The 21620-nt window shown below is 43.8% G+C and overlaps 1 protein-coding gene across 1 annotated transcript in view; it reads right to left on the bottom strand.

Annotated features, from left to right (window-relative positions):
• Positions 1-16173: 16173 nt before the first annotated feature.
• The window catches only part of LOC119443158 (SH2 domain-containing adapter protein D), a 74595-nt gene continuing 69148 nt past the window's right edge, over positions 16174-21620 (bottom strand). The window contains exons 6-7 of the mRNA XM_049662614.1: positions 18721-18764; positions 16174-18431 (exon numbers count right to left, since the gene is read on the bottom strand). Coding sequence (XP_049518571.1) covers positions 18084-18431; positions 18721-18764 — 392 coding nt within the window. The 3' untranslated portion in view covers positions 16174-18083. The remainder of the gene's footprint in view (positions 18432-18720; positions 18765-21620) is intronic.

The raw sequence follows: 21620 nt of genomic DNA on the forward strand, positions 1-21620 counted from the left end.
ATTTATGGCAAAACATTTTGAAAATGTTTTCAAAACATCCACCTCAAAGAGCATATTTGGACATCCTTGTTTTAGACCGTGAATACATTCTTGTACATTGTATATTTAAGCTTTTTTAAATTGTAAAAAGGTTCACGTAAATTCATTTGGTTTCTAAAAGGATGCATTGCCTCGATTCTCCACACAGAGTAGAAAGCGCATGCATTTAAATGTGCTTAGCAAAGCTGAATTCACGAATTGCATGAAGATGGCCACCTAGGAGGTGGAAATAAAGAAAACAAACAACACGTAATTAAGCAGAAAAAAGAAATTCTACATTTACTATGATAGGATGTGTACATACATACAACAGGGCTGTTATGCTATTCTCCATGTAGATATATGTAGAGGTTGCTCATTTGCTGACAATTGTAACATATATGTACAGAGGTCAACACACCTGTCTAGAACACACTCGTGAGGGTAAAAGCAGCTACCAAAGCTTGAACCGACCACCAGGTCGAGAGAATTCAATGGCAACTGCAAATTTAGTCACGTAACCTCACATACCGCTGATTTTATGCCACATGTCATCTTCAGATATCGCCAGCGCACTCCTAAGAATGTGGTTCGCGCATTCTAGAGAAGTGTGTTGACCTCTGTACATGAGCAGAACAAAGTGATGGACCACAGCTGATATTGCATTATGCGATGTGTAGTGCAAAAGGGGCACGCAAGGGTCAAGACAACAGATTAATCTATTGTCTTAGTGAGTTTATTGTACATTTATTGTTGTATCATTTTGCTAAAGCACTAGAGTATGTTCACCTGTCTTGATCGATTGTGAAGATGTTCTCTGCTGCTGTTTTATGTATACGACTTGTTTTAATGCTGCTTGTGCTTGCTACAACCCTGTATGCTCTCTAAATTTTTTTGTTCCTCCCCTCCCTGTAATGCCATGAGGCGCTGTGGGTATGACATAAATAAAATAAAAAACAAATAAATTGTCTTCTCTTTCATATTACGTGCCTGCTTTTGCTGTGCATTATGTGTATATGTCTGAGGTTTACTCTTTCTAAGAGAAATTGGGCAGCTGTTCTTTTGCACGGAATAGCTGTTCTATTCCGTGCTCACGCTGGTTTCGACGGGAATTCAGGGCGCAGGCTCCTTTCCCAAGCGTATCACCCCTGAAGGAAGCCGAACGCCAGGCCGGGGTACGCTTGTACCCTTTTGAACCAGTGGGTGCCCGGCGGTGGTGAGAATCGAACCCACAGCCTCCCGCAGCCGAGGCGGGCGTTCTACCACTAGGCCACGCATATGGCTTCAAGTGGGTGACGCATCAGGCTCCTCGCGCATAACATGCGCAGTGACACGTACCTAAGTTGAGCTGCATAAGATGCTCCCACATTCCACAAATTCAGAAGAGCTCGCCGGAATTGGGAATGCGAGGTCATGAGTTCCAATCCTGCTGTGGTGGGCTTTTTGTTTTTCTACCCAGTTATTTTTTTTTTATGATCGCATAAATGGCTATTGTTGTTAATTCTGATATAAATTAATTGTGATTACTGATGTCAAATTTATTCGCAAATGGAAATAAAGGTCTAAAAATATTCTCAAAGACTTCCTTCAAGAAGTTTTCTAAACATTTAATAACGTAGCATTAGCACAGCTACAGGAGGATTTCTAGAAGCGTACATCCAAATAATGTTTAAATTGGGACTTCCTTCAGATGTTTTGCTTATCCGCTGAAGAAGTATTTTAAACTTTCTTTAGCTCATTCTGTGTTTCATGGGCCATCAATTATAACATCAAACATCAATTATATGTTTGTTTTCTTTCAACCTTAGGCGAGTGCTCATTTTATTTTGACCATACGTGAGGTACAGTACAAAACATATGGCTTGCATAAGCAGCTCTACGAAAACTTAGTGCGATCAGGTAAAGATTTTCATGGTTAACAACATATTAAGGTGACACAGAAAATAAGGCACGTGGTGCGCACTTACTCACGACTGTCTTATTTTTATTTAGAGCATGCGGCCTTTAATTATCTACAGAATTCAAAATACAGAATAAAATTTGAGACGCACACCCGACACAAAGATGAAGTGGCATAAATTAAAACAGCTCACTTCACTCATCAACATGCACGTGTGCTAAACACCCTTTTGTAATTTATTTCATTTATATTACTTTCAGCATTGTTTGGCCATAAAGGAGTGGGTAAAATTCACAAACAAAATTGCAATAGCTTATAGATTGACAACAATTGGCTAAAGGCTATACAACAACTAAGCAATAGCGGCACAATAAAGGAAAATAATCTCGCCTACGCTAATGTGCGCTTAGTTTAAGTACAGGTGATTATATTGTGCGGTCTTGAACATGGTGGCATCTTGAATGGAGATGATGGAGGCGTGCAGGTGGTTCCATTCTTTGCTAGTTTTGGGCACAAAAGAGTCAGTAAATGTCAGTTCTGCAGAAAAAAACACTTTTGGACTGTGTGCTTAACACATCGTGACAAGTAATTAGGTGCAATAAAAATGGACTGTTTAAGGTTCTCATTGAAATAATAGATTTTGTGAAATTTGCCTAAGCGGGAAGCGTGGCATCTCAGACCAAGGTCAAGAATATCTAACAATTTTCTTCATCAGTGTAATACTAGCTGTCCTGAAGTAGTTGGAAGTTATAAAACGTGCTGTGCGGTTTTGGACTTTTTCAACAACACTGGTAAGTTAGTATGCAGATCCCAAACAGAGGATGCGCACTGAATTCGAAACACAAGGGTTTTGCACAACAATTTTAACGACATAGGGGCAAGGTAAATGTTGCAATGTAGAAAACCAAGAGTACAGTTGGCATTAATTGTTAGTAATGTAACTGATGTGCGTTTGCCAGGAAAGGTCGTTAGAAATGTGCACACCTAGATACTTCTATGTGCTCATGAAAGTTAAGGGGCTGCCATTAAGGAAATAAGTAAACGGTTCCCGGGGGCCCTCATATCATTCATGTAACTCTCATGGTTTCGCATTGATTAATATTTGGTTTCATTAACCAAGTGTCACAACAAGAGGAAAGGTCAGACTAAAGACAGATGTTTTAGTATAGGGCTTGAAATTTCTCTGCATATGACGTATCGTCTGCGAAAAGTCTCATGCACGAATTAATATATATGGTAGATCATTATTATAAACAAGAAAAAGAACAACACCCAGCATGGAACCTTGAGGAACACCACTTGCTACTGAACACAGTTGAGATCACGATTGTTAGCTATTACATAATGGGTTCGGTTGCTTAAGAAACATTCGATCCACTTTACCACGTTAGTATCAACGTTTAGTTTGCTGAGTGTGAAAAGTAATAGTTGGTGAGACACAGTATCGAATGCCTTAGCAAAGTCAATAAATATGCAGTCAACAAAAGATCAGCGATCCAAGATATTAAGCAAATAGTAAACACCAGAAGCTAGTTTCACAAGAGTGGTGCTGACAGAATCCGTGCTGGTTAGGTGCAAAAAAAAAAAAAAACTCAGAGAAACCAACTAGACTGCAGTAGATAATGTGTTCAAGCAGTTCGCAAGGAACTGAAGTTAATGAAATGCCTAGGCCTGTAATTGAGTGGGTTGCAAACATCACTGGATTTGTGCACAGGAATCACTTTGCCCAAAGAAATGCTTACGCATTTAAAACTTGCTGTCGGGATAATTGGTTCGTAATTATTCTGCATTCAACGAATTGGAGTAATCCAGTGTAATAATGAAATGCAGAAATTTTATTGAAACAAGAGAAGTTCACATTTAAATGGGGGCTTAAGTGATTAACAGTGGTAAAACAAGGGACATATTATCGGTGGCGTGGAGCAGAGGTAGAAGACCCGGCTTCTAATCTGAAGGTCGTAAGTTTGAATCCTCCTCCAGTCCACTATATTTTTAGGCATGGAGTGGTGCCTGACACCGGAAAAAAAAAAGTATATATATATATATATATATATATATTGCCGAGAGCTAGCGGGGCTGTACTAGTCCAGGCGCAACCAAATTATGAAGGCCCACTAAGCTTCAACAAAGTCACTCTCTCACCAGAACAGGAATTGGCCTCCCTGGTGAAGTAATCAGCCACTACCTCCCTCATGACTCCTACAATTAGCCCACGGCCCTCAGTCCTCAGTGGCTGCGGAGCACATGACCAAGGCGGCGGTCAGACCTGTGACGTGGCAGAGGGTGCTAAGAATCTCTGGGTGCGGACAGGCCTGGCAATGTTCTGAACCTGGCAACATTCAGCACGTGCACCCTCTCGAGTAAGGCTAGCTTAGCAGGGCTATTTAAGGAACTATCAGGCATTGCCTGGGATATTATTGGCCTTAGTGAGGTTAGAAGAACTGGTGAGGCTTATACAGTGCTAACGGCCACGTCCTCTGCTACAGAGGTCTTCCAGATAGGAGAGAATTCGGAGTAGGATTTCTAGTCCATAATGACATAGCAGGCAACATTGATGAATTCTACAGCATTAATGAGAGGGTAGCAGTCGTCGTAATAAAGCTGAATAGGAGGTAGAGAATGAAGGTAGTACAAGCCTACGCCCCAACCTCCAGTCACGATGATGAAGAAATAGAATGGTTTAATGAAGATGTTGAATTAGCAATGAGATAGGTGCAAACTCAGTATACTGTAGTCATGGGCGACTTCAATGCAAAAGTGGGGGAAAAGCAGGCTGGCGAGCAAGCAATCGGCCACTACACCATCGATTCTAGGAACACTAGAGGAGAGATGTTGGTAGAATTTGCGGAAAGGAATAGGCTCTGAATAATGAATACCTTCTTCAGGAAGCGCAGCAACAGGAAGTGGACATGGAAAAGCCCTAATGGAGAAACAAGGAATTAAATAGATTTCATACTTTCGGACGATCCCAGCATAGTGCAGGATGTAGAAGTGTTAGGTAGGGTAAAGTGCAGTGACCATAGGTTAGTGAGGTCTAGGATTTCTCTCAATTTGAAGAGAGAAAGAGTAAAATTAGTCGAGAAGAAACAGGCCAACCTAGACGCAGTAAGAGTTAAAGCAGACCAATTCAGGCTGATGCTCGCAAATAAATATGCAGCTTTAGAACAGGAAGATGAAGACAACATAGAGGTAATGAATGAAACTGTAACTATATATAGTGTAGCGATGAGAAACGCTAGTGGGTCCAGCTCTAGTCTGCCAGACGCTAGTGGGTCCAGCGCTTTTGCTCGCAATGGCGCTCGTGCTGAAAAGCTGGCGATGGAACATGGTGATGGCGCTCAGGCAAAAGCTGGTTGAGTTCGTGCGCGATGGTGTGGCGGAGCGGGGGCTCAAAGCTTGACGTTGGCTCTTGTACTGGTGGCGGTTGCGCAAAGGCCATCAAGGAGAGCTGGCGTGCAATTTCCTCGCGCACGAAAGCCTTCATTTCTGCCATCAATGCTGACTGATCAGAAATGGCCGTCAAGCCAGCGAGGTGTTCGTCGCGCGATGTAGGGCGACGGGTCAATGACCGCTGCCTGCGTAACTCCTCGTAACTTTGGCACAGTGTAATTATCTCGGCCACAGTGCGAGGATTTTTGGCAAGAAGCATGTTGAAGGCATCGTCTTCTATGCCTTTGATAACATTCCTGATCTTATCAGACTCCGACATGGTCGCGTTGACTTTCTTGCATAAGTCCAGGATGTCTTCGATATAACTTGTGAAGGACTCGCTTGCTTGCTGAGCTCGTTCCCGCAAACGCTGTTCAGCGCGCAGCTTACGAACAACAGGGCGACCAAAAACCTCGACAAAAGATGTCTTGAAATCTGACTTTGTCGGAAAATCCGTTTCATGGTTGTTGTACCATAAGCTGGCCACACCCGCGAGGTAGAATAGCACGTTGCTGAGCTTAGCTACTTCGTCCCATTTATTGTGGGTGCTTACCCGCTCGTAGGTCGTAAGCCAATCCTCAACGTCGGTTTCGTCCGCGCCTGTGAAGATAGCAGGGTCCCTGTGGCGCGGCACACCAGAGCACGGTGCCAGTGCAGGGGGAGGTACTTGCTGGGAGGCTTCTTCAGGCATGGTCGACGGTACGGTGCGGGATCGAAGTTCCAGGTTGCAGGTTTTGAGGGCGCAGCACGCTCCACCAATTGTACAGGGTTTATTAGAGATCGGAGCAGCGCAGCGTCGACAGTCAAACGAGACACGGCTTTTCAGCACGAGCGCCGTTGCGAGCAAAAGCGCTGGACCCACTAGCGTCTGGCAGACTAGAGCTGGACCCACTAGCGTCTCTCTTCGCTACAACAGGCTTATCTCAGAAGCAGCAATTGAAGTGGGAGGTAAGGCACCAAGGCAACAAGTAGGTAAGCTCTCCCAAGTAACAAAGGACCTAATAAAGAAACGACACAACATGAAAGTGGCAAACTCGAAAGATCAGATAGAATTCGCTGAACTGTGAAAACTGATCAACAAGAAGAAAGTAAGGGATATCCGAAATTATAACATAGAAAAGATTGATGAAGCAGTAAAATACGGACGCAGCATGAAATCAGTGAGAAGAAAACTTGGCATAGGACAAGGCAAGATGTATGCACTGAAAGATAAGCAGGCTAATATCATCAGCAATTTCGATGACATAGTAAAAGCAGTGGAAGAATTCTATACTGACCTGTACAGTTCCTAGAGCAGCCAAGCTACTTTCATTCTAAGTAGTGATGAACATGCAGGATACAGAGGCTCCTTCTATAACTAGTGATGAAGTTAGAAGGGCCTTGCAAGACATGACCAGGGGAAAAGCTGCCGGAGAAGATGGAATAACAGTCGATTTAATCAAAGATGGAGGAGATATCATGCTTGAAAAGCTTGCGGCCCTTTATGCGCAATGCCTCACGACTTCTAGTGTATCAGAGAGCTGGAAGAACGCCAACATAATACTAATCCATAAGAAGGGAGACGTTCAAGAATTGAAGAATTATAGACCCAATAGCTTGCTTTCAGTATTGTATAAAATATTCACCAATATAATTTCCAATAGAATCAGGACACACATGACTTCAGTAAACCAAGAGAACAGGCTGGCTTCAGGAAGGGATATTCTACGATGGATCATATCCATGCCATCAATCAGGTAATCGAGAAGTCTGCAGAGTATAATCAACCTCTCTATATGGCTTTCATAGATTATGAAAAGGCATTTGATTCAACATAGATACCAGCAGTCAGAGAGACATTGCGTAATCAAGGAGTACAGGAGGCATACGTGAATATCTTGACAAATATCTACAAGGATTCCACAGCTACCTTGGTTCTCTACAAGAAAAGTAGAAAGATACCTATCAAGAAAGGGGTCAGGCAAGGAGACACAATCTCTCCAATGCTATTCACTGCATGCTTAGAAGAAGTATTCAAGCTCTTAGACTGGGAAGGATTAGGAGTGAGGATCGAAGGCGAATATCTCAGCAACCTTCGGTTTGCAGATGACATTGTCCTATTCAGCAACAATGGAGATGAATTACAACAAATGATTGATGACCCTAACCGAGAATGTGTAAGAGTGGGGTTGAAGATCAATATGCAGCAGAAGACAAAGATAATGTTCAATAGCCTGGCAAGGGAACAATAATTCAGCCTCTAGAGTCTGTAAATTAGTATGTTTATCCAGGGGCCGGAAACTCCCTATACCTCCCATGGGACGCTCGGTCCCATGCCGATACGCGGCGGCAGCGCCACTTCCACCCCTGGCGGCTGCCGAATATCCTACTGGAAATAATTCACAAACAAAACAATGCCTCCATGACGTCCCTGATGAGGTCAGAAGGTAGAGGGAGAGGGCGCGCAGCCGGGAGGAGGAGGGTTGCCGCTGAAGCCCTCCTTTCCCACTTCGCATGAAAGCGGACTGTGTTCGTGCTCTCTTGCAGGTCCGCTGGCCATGCGGCAACATTGGCCAAATCGCAGAGCAGAACCCGCTGAAGTGTGTCGTGTATTAGGAAGCGCTTTCTTCCTACCAGGTTTACTTTGCAAACTGCTATTCATTTTGTAAACCACTGGGACATTGCTCGTACCCACCAGTGCCAAGAAATTATAATGAAGAATATTTATATTGCGAACCGTTGTTAATTACCAATATTCGTGGTTAATATAGTACATTTCGTCATTTCATGAAAGTAGTCGCTTTGAAAGTTCTAACTATCGGTTACGTTTAGGGCTACACTTCAACTAGTTCACAGATATAGTGGGGGGCAGCATAAAGAAAATAACTTCCTGGCACCATCAATCGTTAATTTTCTTCGTGCGTTGTGAAGTGGATCAATTAAAACTAGCCGATTTCTCAGCCAGCCAAAAGTCAACGCAAGTAAAAGTTGAACGCTTTTGTTTTTATTCACACATTTGGTACTGGAAAAAGAATGACCTCCACGCAGTGCGAAAGTGACAATCTACAGAAGCAATTTTCATTCACAACGGAAATTTGTACATAATGAGTGAAAATAGATTCCAGAAGATCCAAACCATTGCGAAAATTATTAACCACCACGGCTGCGTCTTTCTTTCTTTTCTTTTTTTAACCTTGGCTGCATGTTGACAAAGAGTGAACAAAATGTATAGTCCAATTAAAAACATGCACTCAAGCCCTTCATTACAAATATTTCACCGGCAACAGGTGGGCTGCCGTCATGACGAATGAGTCGAGCGACACTGCTCTTATATATCAGTCCACTCAGGCTTGGACAGAACTGGTTTACTCATGCAAAATGAATACCTGCTCGGAAAATTAAGCGAAATACTTATGCTTACCCGTGGTCATTAGGAAACCTGAAAAACTTCGCAGAACTGGAATTCCCGGTGTTAGAACAACACAGAGCCACGCAACACATGTGATGCCCCGATTTAGTCATCTTCGTCTAATGCTTGGTCGACCTGGTTTCCTGCATCTTCCGTTCGTTGCACGCTTGATCAAGCTTCTCTGTCTTATCTTTCCCATATTCACACTTGGGACGACAACCGAAGCAGACGACCAAGCGCGATATGACTTGTGATATCGCAGAGCGAGTGTTATCGCCGCTCAGGAGGCAAGCTCGACGAACGCATGATGGCGACTTCCCGCGCTTCGGCCAATTTAAAATTCTCAAAAAGAAAAATAAGAAAGATAACTTAGGATGTCCGGCAACCGCTAGGAGTGCGCATGTTCCTTGAAACCGAAACTAGCTTTACTTTCCGGGGCCTGGTTTATCTAGGGCAATTACTCACAGGGGACCCTGATCATGAGAAGGAAATTTACAGAAGAATAAAATTGGGTTGGAGTGCATACGGCAGACATTACCAAATCCTGACTGGGAGCTTACCACTGTCGTTGAAAAGAAAAGTGTACAATCATTGCATTCTATACCGGCACAAACATACGGGGCAAAAACTTGGAGGTTAACAAAGAATCTCGAGAACAAGTAAGGACCGCACAGTAAAGAGCGATGGAACGAAAAATGTTAGGTCTAATGTTAAGAGACAGGAAGAGAGCGATGTGGATCAGAGAGCAAATGGGGATAACCGATATTCTAGTTGACATTAAGAGGAAAAAATGGAGCTGGGCAGGCCATGTAATGTGTAGGATGGATAACCGGTGGACCATTAGAGTTACAGAATGGATACCTTCATCCTGCAGTGGACATAAATACAGGCTGATGATGATGATCACCTTGCCTGCCTTCCAGTCATCTGGTAGCATGGCATTCTGCAAAGACTGTGTGAAGATATAGGACAATGCTATCAATGAATGAGTCTATCTTCTTGCCCTTAAGAAATTTGTGGTTGATCTTGTCAGTGCCAAATAAATACGAGACTCTAGCTTTGACAATTAATTTACAGATGTCCTCCCAGTTAATCAATATGGGTTGCATAAGCACATAATTTGATGAAGGAATATCAGGAAATCTTTGCAGTGTGTTATCAGTCAAGCGTGATAAGAAAGATTTGTTAAAGACACTGCTACATTCTTCATGTGTAAATATTTCACCATACTCCAATTTTAAAACAATATCATTATTTACATGTATTTTTATAGCATTACAAAATCTGCACGGGTTTGTTACTAGACGTTTAGGCAGTGCATTATGATAGAAAGTATGTTTAGCACTTTTAGGTGCTAGTTTGCATTCTGAAGCGAAGCACAGATAAGAAGATCATTTGTTCAATGTTCTGCCTGCTTTGCAATGGCAAAAGATTTGCTTCTGGTTTTGTAGATGGCTCAAGGATAAGTTACACCATGGAGTGTGTTTAAAACATGATATTCAATGGATAGGGATGTACTTTTCGGTACGGGCTCTTACACTTGAAAAGACGCCAGTTTGCATTAACAGACCGCTCCAGAATAGTGGGAAAAATGTGTAAAAAAAAATAGAGGCAGTTTCACACTAGTGGTGCAAAGACTGAGCCAACAGCGAAGCTGGCGACCTACCTAGCTTTGTCTCGGTTCAGCCACGTTTTGCACAAGATCACTCCGGAATCATCGACAGCCCAAGGAGCAACGAACACTCAGTCATTAAAGTATCTGGACGCTCAAACGCTTTTGCTCGGTTTCACGGGCTTGTAACTCCAGATCTTCTGTGAATAGCCGTTTCGCCGCCGCGATACTCGGGATCGTACCGAAGTCGTCTCACTCGCTCTTGAGTTAGCGCCGTGCTTCCTCTTCTTCAGCTGCCCCGCCCCACCTTCGCGGCGATGTACTCGTCGCGGAGACGTCGGGGCTTTTCTGACGCGGCGGTGGCGACGCGGAGCTATATATCCCGTGGGTCGGCGCAGTGACGTCATGGATTAGCTCTGCCTCTGCGCAGCCGCGGCAACCACTCCGCACGGCGCGGTGACGTCATGGCTCAGCAAAGCTAAGGCAAAGTGATGCGGTGCGCGCGATGACATCACGGCTCACGCAGCTGTAGCAAGGCTCGGCGCAGTCGGCGCAACTGGGGCGAAGCGTTGCTAGGCGACGCATGGTGACATCATTGCCAGGTGTAGGTTTTGCGGCGTACACTCGACGGACCATCCTCAAGCCTAAACAGCTTCGCTAGTTCACAGGGGCATGTGCCATCGCAGTTGGACCCTTTCTGCTTACCACCAGGATCGGCCCACATTTCGGTGTTGCACCTGGTGGCAAACGCCCAGGTTAAACAGCTTCGCTGTTAATATTTAAGTTCTGCATTAATTGATTCAAAATAAGCTTTTCTGTAATTGCGGATTAGTTCTTTAGACAATTTCAGAGTGAAGGTACGGTGAAGTGAATTATGCAGTGATCACTTACTCCTGGTAAAACCATCAGTGATGAAACATATTCCAGAAAATTAGTGAGCACAAGGTCTACTAAGTTTGCTAGGGAACTGCTTACTCACGTGAGCAGGCTCTTTTACAAGCTGATAAAGGTTGAAAGTGGCACACATGTCAATGAAAGTTAAACACATAAATGAAGCTGAACTGGCAACTGGACACATGTCATTTCACGAAATGGCGGGATAGTTAAAGTAACCTAAAAGGAAAATAGTCGCTTTAGAATATCCAACTATGAGCAAATTTATGCTATCAAACAAACCATCAGTAAATGAGGCTGAACAGTTAGGAGGCTGGTAACATGCATAAAAAATAATATCTCTATAATCTATCTGGATGCCAACACACCAAATTTTCAGAAACAAAGAAATGGCACGCTGTAAGAAACGATGTCATCGGACACTGCAATCAATACGCCCCACCAGAACGATGGAATAAACCCTTGTATGCTACCCAATGGCATCAAAGCTGCCAGATTCGAGACCCTCTCAATGAATGAATGAGAAGGGAAAGAGAGGCGCAATTTCTGTCGCGTCCATATACGACCACGACCATATAAAGCCAGCAGGCAATAAAGCCAAGGAAAGCATAGGGGTAATTAGCTGTGGTTGAAACTGATATGTAGAAAATAGTGACGGGGATATGACAGTGGACGGAAAGACAACTTGTTGCCAGTGGGGATCAAATCCACAACTTTTACAATACGTGGGTGTTCCACACCCGCCCGCCAGGACGTGTGGCACTAGTTAACACTCCCAGGGCTAGACCTAGTGCACATAAATACCCAAGTTAGTGAATGGATTGATGGCTGTTGCTGTAGCACAATTGGTATTGCATCACATGCGCCATACGAACACACGCTCTAGCGTTCGACCAAGCGTACGCCAAGTCGTGCCCCCTGTCTGACGCACGGCGGTCCAACGCATAGAGTTTTTTTTTACAAAAATTACAAGAGGGAACTCTGGTGCTTGTGTTTAGAGATGTCCATGGAGAGCGATGGGTATCATGGAGGATGGAAATATTACCTTCCTCCACGCGTCCTATCTATGTGGGATGGGCGGCACACGAATTGATGATGACGAGCCTTCAAGAGATGGCACGTATGCACAGCAGGGGATAGCCGAAGAATCTGGGGGTTTGAATGCACCGATAATTACAGGAACGAATAGATAACAAAAAAAGTTTAAATCTGCGTGCAGAGAAGTCAAAATACATGAATACATCATGAAATATATAAGGTTCACTGAGCGATATAGTCTAGATTGGATCAGCATGGTGACAGTTTTGTAGCTTGAATGCAATCACACACAGCACCAAACATATCCTTGTGGCTTTTGCCTAATGAAGTTTCTCCTTCAGTCTTCAAACAGCTACATGACTGCGCAGATTAATAATTTTCAACAGAACATATTGTTACAAATGGAACAATTTGCGATTATTATGCGCATATGCACAGAAACTATAGTTGCCTTGCTGTTTTCAGAAAAGTATGAGTGCTTGGATATTATTATTAAAAATAAATATCACAAGAGCATTTGCAGCCAAGCACGATCCATATGTACTAACAGTGGGGGGAGGCCCTTTGTAGTACATTACAGAAGGGCGCACTCTGCATATGCTCCACCCAGTCATGAACCTGCATTAGCCTTCCAAACGAATATGTTACAACAATAAAAAAGAAAGGTAGCTGCAGCGTATAATTCATCATTGGTCTGCGGCCGCTACAGTGGCATCTACCTAACTGCCTTCTTGCACTGCGCGCCCCTTGGCAGGAAGCCTTCGTGCCAGGCCTTGTGGTGAATAGGAAAAAAAGAACACGCACTGCAGAAGCCGAAGGGTACAGATTACGTGCAGACACATGGCTGGCATGTGTGGAGTGGGCCCTTCTGGAACTCCCACTAACCATATCATTCCCATGGCTGAACAATCACAGCACCAGAGTTCCATTTATTAAATTAGGAAATTCTATGGTCTAAGGAACTCAAGCACAATGCTAAACTTTGCTATTGCTAGCCATGCTTCACACTTCTGGTGGAACTGCTGATTAGCGTTTATTGCGATTAGCGAAATATTTTATCAACACCCTAGGCAAATTTTCACCATCACCGTGATGTTCCATACAGAATCCTAATGCGATAAGGTATCCTATCGTGCTGTGAATGCGTGGCAAATTGAGTCGAGAAGAATGGTGGCTTGATGTGTGCCATCCTCCTACGCACCCAATTTTGAAGAAGCGTGAGCAAGTGATAAGTTGGGGTTCAGTGCCTGGTAATGCGATGAAGTGCGCCGCTTTCTCTAGCCAGACCGTTTCTGCGCATGACTATCCGTATACGCGGCCCGCGCACTGTATCTTGGAGGTAACCTGCGGCACGTGCAAAGTCTGGCCGAGCAGAGACTAAGACTTCATGCGCGCTGTCTACCCGCGTGCCTATACATTGTTGGAGTAATCTCAAGTTTTGGAGATGAGTTTTAGGTGAAGCGAAATGGCAGCATGAAGCGTTCGCTCCCCTCTGCCGGTGCTCTTCATTAGACCAGCGTTGTGACAGCGAGTGCTTGTGGTCATTGAGTGATATCTGTTGATGTTTGCCTGCATGCGCGTGACACCATGCTTGTCAATTTAATTAGTAAGCAAACACTTAATGCAATTTATATGACCAATAAAACTATGAACCCTGCTTTGCGTAGTTGTATAATAACTTGCTCGCTATCAATGCTTTGCCTTTTGGGCAGAAATGCAACTTTTCTTTGTTTTGTTTTAAATGGTCCTCGAAATCCTAGAAAAAATATTGGCATGCCTCAGAGCACTCTAAATAATTTACTATCCCAGACAAAATAAAATAAATAAAATAAAATGTCCAATTGGGTTTGTTATTGGGAACCAATTGGTTCCCATTAATTGTATCCAATTGGACATCACCAAGCTTGGTATGCCAAGTGGAAGTCAATGGATGAGTAATCCTGTGAAAAAAGAAAATAGTTGATAATAATAGCATAATTATAATGAGAGTATTCAAATAAAGGATCTTTGTATTTTGATGTGATCAATGAAAAGAAGCATTTAGGTTTTTTGTGCAGTTAAATATCTGCCTTGAGACTTTACCAATTTCTCTTGAACCACTGGCCTCACTTTGTCAACCAAATTTTGCTTACATATCTAGCACCTGACTTGTATCTTTCATAGTGAAGTGATGAATGGTGCCTATGTCATTGAAGAAAATTGCCATAATGTGTTCATGGATGAGTAAGTTTAATAAAAACTATTTTTCTTCTTTTCCTTTTTTGTTAATATTGATCCGAACTAGTCCAATCGAGACACCAATTGAAAATCTCAATGTTTTTTTTTACTGGGACCCCTTTCAGGCACTGTGTGCACAAGTGTACACACCAAGATAGTACATCAAAAACAAAAACAGTGACGAATATATTCACATTCAAAACATGTTGCATACATCTTGGTGCAACCTGTACTGCATGTTTGAGTAAAAGTATGTGTAAAGTGTTTTAGTAAAACGTTCGAATTGGAAGGCAGATGGCTGGGTGTTTGTTCTCGGTGTCATGTTTTTATGTAGCAGCTTCACTTTTGTTTTTCGTAATGTTTTACATTAAGCATATTTTCAAAGTGTCTGGATAGCTGGGTGCTTTCCAAGTATGTTTTCTTTTTTTTTATAGACATGAAATAGTTGATGTCTCACTTCTGAAATTCCTGTAGAAAGTGTTTGCATGGAGTCTACTCTTTGTAAACTTGACAGAATTCTGAATTGAGAATTATCAGTTTGTTCTGCAGCTGTATGCTTTTCACAATTCCCAAGAAGCAAGAAATGCGGAGAATCTAAATTTTCAATCACCAGGAATAACTGGCACCTGTAGCACCTCTATTCAGTCACTATTCAATGTGTTCAATTGGCACCTCTATTCAGTTAAATCCGGTTGTAATAAACCTTGGCACAGTAAATTATACTCTATATTTAATACACAAAACTTATTTAGCAATATTAATGCAAAGTAGATCCCTAAGACAAATTGCACATGAGGATATATCCAACTCCAAGCTCCTAAAACCTGTGCAATAAGAGCGCTCACAGTGGCTTTGTTTTTTCCTTTATGCATATGCTTTCAGAGCATAATTTGTTTGCGACTGAGCATGCTTGACAGCATGTTCATAAGTAACCAGGTAGAATGCAATAAATGCATAACTCGTTAGAGAGCTACAGATGCTACTGGGTTGCTGTCTTACTTTACGCTTGCTGCTGCGAAAGTCAGGTCACCATGGGGTGTTTCAGCACCGCACGTGCAGTTTTGTTCCATTGTCTACAACCAGCTCATTAAATATTCATAAATGTTCATTATATCAAATTACTTATATTAAATATCTTCAGAGCATGAAACTTCATTATACATTTGAACCCGGATATATCGAACCCACATATAACGAATTATTGTGCATATAGAACAGCTGTAAAATCCCTTTAAAAATTTCTGTATAAAATTTTTATTTTATATGTCGAATTACCTACTATATCAAACTTTTTTGCGATCCCCTTCAGATTCGATATATCCGGGTCCGACTGTGAGTAGGTTTGACTGTAATAGCTTTTCTACGAACTATTTTTGGGGTCATTTCCCACGAGATGTAGGTGTCATGATGCAGAAAGTGGTCAGATGGGAGCAGAATATCGCGGAATTCTGGCACTCGTTCGGGCTTGCTCACTCGTTTGCAATGCTGCTGCTTGTTGCATGGTCTGATGTAGCAGCAAAACAGATGTCCGAGCAAGTCGAAGTGAGTGTCCAAATGTCCCACGTGATCCCCTTCTGCATTGTGACACCTACATCCACTGAGAAACGAAAGCAGCCGCTGCTCTCAAGATGGGAGCATGACTAGGAAGCACGGATACAAGGAAGTGTACAACATGGGTCTACTAACAAGCGAAGAATTTAATTACAGAATGGTACTTATATGTGTATGCAAGAAAAAAGAAAAGCAGTATGCACGCACTTGCATGTATCTTGTGTGCATCAACCATAGAGTTAGTATACTTACCATAGAGGAAAAGCTGAGTGGGAAAAGTGGTAACTGTAAAGGTGCTGCCATGTCGCTATGACTTATTTTTGTAACACTAAAAATCTTTAAAATGTTATACAAAAACGAGCATTAACACGCAGCACGTACATATGGACAATGTGTAAAGTTCATTCCGTATATTTTTCGGAAAGATCGGATCGCTATTTAGAAAATTTGGATGTAAAGCTTGTGGTGCATGAAAGGATGCGTTTGCAGGCACATTAACTAGATGGCGCCACCATACTGAGAGGGGGCTCAGGTTTGCGTTGATCGCACGTCTCGTCACGTGCTCGCCAGCACAACATGGCGGTGCCCTTGCGGTTGCAGATTTTAATGCAGGGGCGCTATGGGGAGGTTTTACTCTGGAGTTGTTTATCTAAGGCATCAACATCTCTCACAGCAAGGTGCTGCTCACTTTTGCAATACTGAAGGCTGGCATGTGCGTATACAGTTGCGTGAAACAGCCTTTACAGTTGGCCACAAAGTGATCACAGCAATGGAAAATATTTTTAGTGTTTGCAAATTCTGCACTGCACCTCCTTTTCCAGAGAATCAGCACACGTAGATGCATGAAAATGCATATGAAAAACAGAATTTTTGTGTTTGTGTGCATATGTAGTCCCCTCCCACAATATATTTTTGAGTTGCTGCAGCCCCTAGGTTGTCGTCTTTCCTAGGTTGTCGTCTCCTAAGCATGCGCCCATCATGGAAGCATCACAACATTTCTATCTTGCTACAGCCATAGCACACTCTAAACGCTAACGCCACAAACCATTTGACACAAAATGCACAAAGCTACAACCAGGCATACTAAATGATGCAATAGTGTTTGAATATACCTTTAAAAGAAATCCATGTAAGAAGGACAACACACATTTATTATTTTTCATGAGTAGGCATCTTAGATGAACACTTCAGCATTTATATAAAGCTGCAGTACTTTCTTCAGCACATTCTGTTGGACCACTTGTTTACAGCATCGCAGGGTGTCTTTTCTAAGCATGCACAACATTTTGTTAGGAGTATATCGTCAATCACTCAATGCATTTGTGTACTGAAAAACAATCTGCTGAGTATGTTGTGAGTCCCTGCATGCAGTGTGCTATGAAGGAAGATTTTTGTTATGCTATGCTTGCCTTAATCAAAGAGGTCAACAACGCAAATGTAAGGTGTGTGATGTTATCGCTCATAAACAGCGAAAAACAATGAACAAAACAACACCCTTTTACAGCCACAAAAGATGCCAAAGCCAAAGATAGGGCACCAATGATACCAGCCACAGGAAAGACAAATGAAGTACTTGGCACAACCTACTGTGGGCAGTAGTGCCTGCATGTCTGAGCAGCAAATCTTGGCACAGGACAGCCGTGATGACTGGTGAACGTTAAATTGTAACAAAAATCCAGGCCTCTTCTGAAGGAAGGGTCTTCCATTCAGGGAACCTTGGTGGATTGACAACCTTTATGTGAAATGCAGTGGTGGTTATTCAGCACTGGACAAACCATCTCACACTTATGGCCAGCACTGAACAGCTCACTCGTCTGACTCCTTACTGCAGGTGCCTGGCCCGAGGCATTCACTGGACTTGTGTACAATGGGAATTGCATAAAGGCAGTGAACTGATACCAGCAATCTACGACAATCTTGCATTGTCAAAATCATAACAAAATTCAAACTAGTGAGAACTTGCACAGCGAGTGATGGACATACACTAGCTCTGGCTCCAACAGGCCCCACACCGAATGGCAGGGCCATCAAGGTCATCAGGTGAGCGGAGGTGGGGCAAGCGTCGTGCGGCCTGCAGGACGGCCCCGTGATGTCAGCAGGATGGGTTCCCGACAGTGGTGCTCCACCAGCTGCACGAGCGAGTCGAAGCTGCGCTCGCGCGGCTTCTCACTACCCAGCGCCAGGCGTCCATCGGCGCGCCGCCGCACCCGCAGGTGAAAGGGCCGGCCGCCAAAGCGCAGGCTGAGAGCGAACGGTGCCTCACCACGGCTTGGCCGCACCACAAAGCTGCCGTCACGGGCACCCGATAGGAGGCGCTCGGCATCGGCACGCTCCACTTGCACCAGCCATGGAGGGTCCCCACCAGGATCCTCCTGCTGCTGCTGCATAGGCGATGGTGCATGGGGCAGTTGTGCACTGGCAAAATAATGTGTTTGATGTGTTGCTGCTGACAGCGGTACACATCTCCCCAAGCTTTTAAGTTGAGCTTCCATAGACACTTTTTATAATTGTAAACCTAGCCTTCTGGCAAGGGAGCACTAATGGCGACATGGTCATTTTTGCAAACAGCCAGTACAAGCACATTTTGCTTGTGCTACTATGACACGGAAATTGTAGATGTGGCTCTCATGATCATACCATGCAAAAGAGACAAGCCCCAGGATATAGGCTCACCTGTATAGGTGGCACCGGAGGCAGTGGACGGCTCAAAGCAGCACCTAGGAGAAGTGTTAGAGACAATGATGTGGTTGTCCAATTATTCTTATTTTATCATTGCAACTAAGAGTAAAGGGGCCAATATGGTTATACCATACCTGCCAACTTGTGAACTTTAAAATCCGTAAAGATTCTGCAAATATGACAAAGGCTGGGAAAGGAGGGAACAGCACACACTTAAAAAAAAAGTTTTCTATCAGCACACAGCTTTTGCAGGACACATTATCAACAATGATTTACCTTTAGATGAAGCACACAAGCAGCATCGGATAGCAGAGACTGACAAGCAACCCATTGTTTTTAAGGGACATCAGTTCTGCGGAATCCCGCAAGGTGGAGGAAGCACCATGAAAGCACCCGATTGTAGCATGAAGCTACAAAGGAAACCCATACGGGTTTCTCAGAAAGAATGCTTCACAGTTGAGGGAAACTTCGTCCTGGTCCGGGATTCGAACCCAGGACAAATGCCTTTCCGGGGCTCTACCATCTTCGAATGGTAGAGTACCTGGTTTGAATCCCGAACCAGGACGAATTTTCCCTCAACTGCGAAGCGTTCTTTCTGAGAAACCCGTATGGGAAGCTTTGTAGAATCATGCTACAATTGAGTGGATGACAATTTTTCCCTTCCATTGTTTTTACATCATATGACGTTTTCAGATGCCGCCTGCTTGGAAAACTTGTCTGACTAAACTTGCGGAATGCAAGTGCCACTCAAATATGTTGTGTCGCAAGCTGCTACAACAGGATGGCACATGTACCAACACAATTTCTTTTTTGCATGCATTTTGTTTTTCAAGTTTGCGGCGCTACCCCCTTTTCCTTTAACACCTTTAAAACATTTTCACATACAGAACAAATTTTCCGTAAAACTTGACGCAACATTAATAAAATCACAGAGCACGCTTAAATTCGTAAACGTTACAAAAAATTCAGGAGAGTTGGCAGGTGTCGGTAATACTGCACACAAAGAACTGGGCTCTCAGTACGCATTTTAATCTAAAATGATAGTTTGAAGTCCCCGCCTTTAAGCACCTCCTACCGATAGCAACTGCCATTTTGGCATGGCGTGTATGATGCCAAGACATGCGGGGTGTTGTGCCAGGCGGTCCTTCGGGACAAAGGATGCCTCACCGACAAGCATGCAGCTTTAAAGTGCTGTTCATGCTTCGTCGTTTCTCGAGGCCGGGGAGCATCACCGTCACCTGGGACTAATAGATGAGCAATTAGACCCCAGGCTGCAATGAGAAATTGGCCTCGTGCGTCTTCGGCCATCTCTGATGGTGGTGGAGGCAGAAAATTTTTAGTTAACTTGATGTTTGCTTTCATGAAAACATGACAGCTGAACGCTCGAGAAAGCATAGCGTCAGTGTTTTCGTTTTCTTATTTTCGCGGAGCTATAGGCGGAAGATAAAAAGCCTCAGTGTAGCTTTGATTAAGACTTGCTTTAGATACTTCGCGCGAGTTTTCATTAGGATCAGGCTATCTTTTTGGATTTCGTGATTTCTAATAATCAAGCTGTATTGGGTCAGATATTGGTTATTCTGCAGCATGGTTCAGCTGATTTTGGAAAGCGTCAGATGATTCCCTCATGCACTTAGAGAGGACCGCGCCTGAGAAATTGGTTGCGCAGATCGCTTTTAGCGATATGTTTTCTCTTCAATGTATTATGTAAGGGTATGTCACATAAATATGGCCACCTGCTCAGATGGAGCATAGCTTTAAAGCAGCACAATTTAGAAGTGCGCTAGAGGAAAGGCAAAATAAGTCAGGCCTTCTGAGCCAATATGGGCATGTGGTAAGTCGTAGATGGTTTTCCCATTTGTTTATTTGGCATTTTCGGCATTATGTAATGATTATGTAGCTATCTTGTGCTAAGTGTTACGGACTTAGCACTATGAATTACTTAAGGTCAATTCTTCCTTCGTCATCCTGATCTGTGGAAGCTCTAATTCATAATTACTTAGCTTCATTACATAAACCCAGTTGGTGTCTATTTGCAAGGACACATCATTGGAAGATTCTTGGTACTTGTCCAGATCGACGTGCACCTTGCGTTTCAAGGCTTTATTTTAGATAGGGAGTTGTCAGATTATTTGAACTGGTACAGTCTGGTGATGAGAGTGGCTTGCATGTGGTGCTTGTGGCATTGTGTGTAGCTGACAAAGGTCGCTCCTTGGAGTTTGCCATCTAGCATTTCTGCAGTCCAGTCAGAGCCCACTTCTTGAGAGGCCTTTAGCTGGAAGATCTTCCCTCTTGGAAGCTGTGGCCCCAGGGCTTTGAGCAACGTAGGCATCAAGCTGGACAAGCTGCATCGAACAACTCGACCCCCCGATGCACCATCTGGCGGCGGGGGTGCTGTTGTGCCTGGCGGTCCTTAGGGACAAAGGATGCCTCACAGACAGACGTGCAGCTGTGGAGTGCTGTTCACGCTTCATTTCTTGAGGCTGGGCAGCGTCCCCGTCACCTAGGACTAAAAAAGGAGCAATTAGACCCTAGGCTGCCAATGAGAAATTGGCCTCGTGCGTCGCTAAAATGGCAACGTCGCTCTTGGTGTGTTTCCGTGAAGCAACAGCACCCGCTCGGACTACGACGGGGCTCGGCGGTAGCTTCTGTGAAGGCCAGTCTCCTGTCTCCTGATTGACAAACTGACCATCACGGAGAGGTCCATCTGACCATCACAGAGAGATGTTGGCACCATCATGGTGCCAACATCAAGCATTTCCGTGGGAACAGCTTCGACGTTTGGTTCCCAAGGTGCCATCCGTTGCCTGGTATGCGGGGGCGATCGAGCAACATTGGAGGCGGAGCCTGGCAGAACGGTGCCACATCATGGGCGGGATCTTGCGAACGGTCGACAA

Source organism: Dermacentor silvarum, chromosome 2, assembly GCF_013339745.2.
Source record: "Dermacentor silvarum isolate Dsil-2018 chromosome 2, BIME_Dsil_1.4, whole genome shotgun sequence".
In the NCBI taxonomy this organism is placed as follows: domain Eukaryota; kingdom Metazoa; phylum Arthropoda; class Arachnida; order Ixodida; family Ixodidae; genus Dermacentor; species Dermacentor silvarum.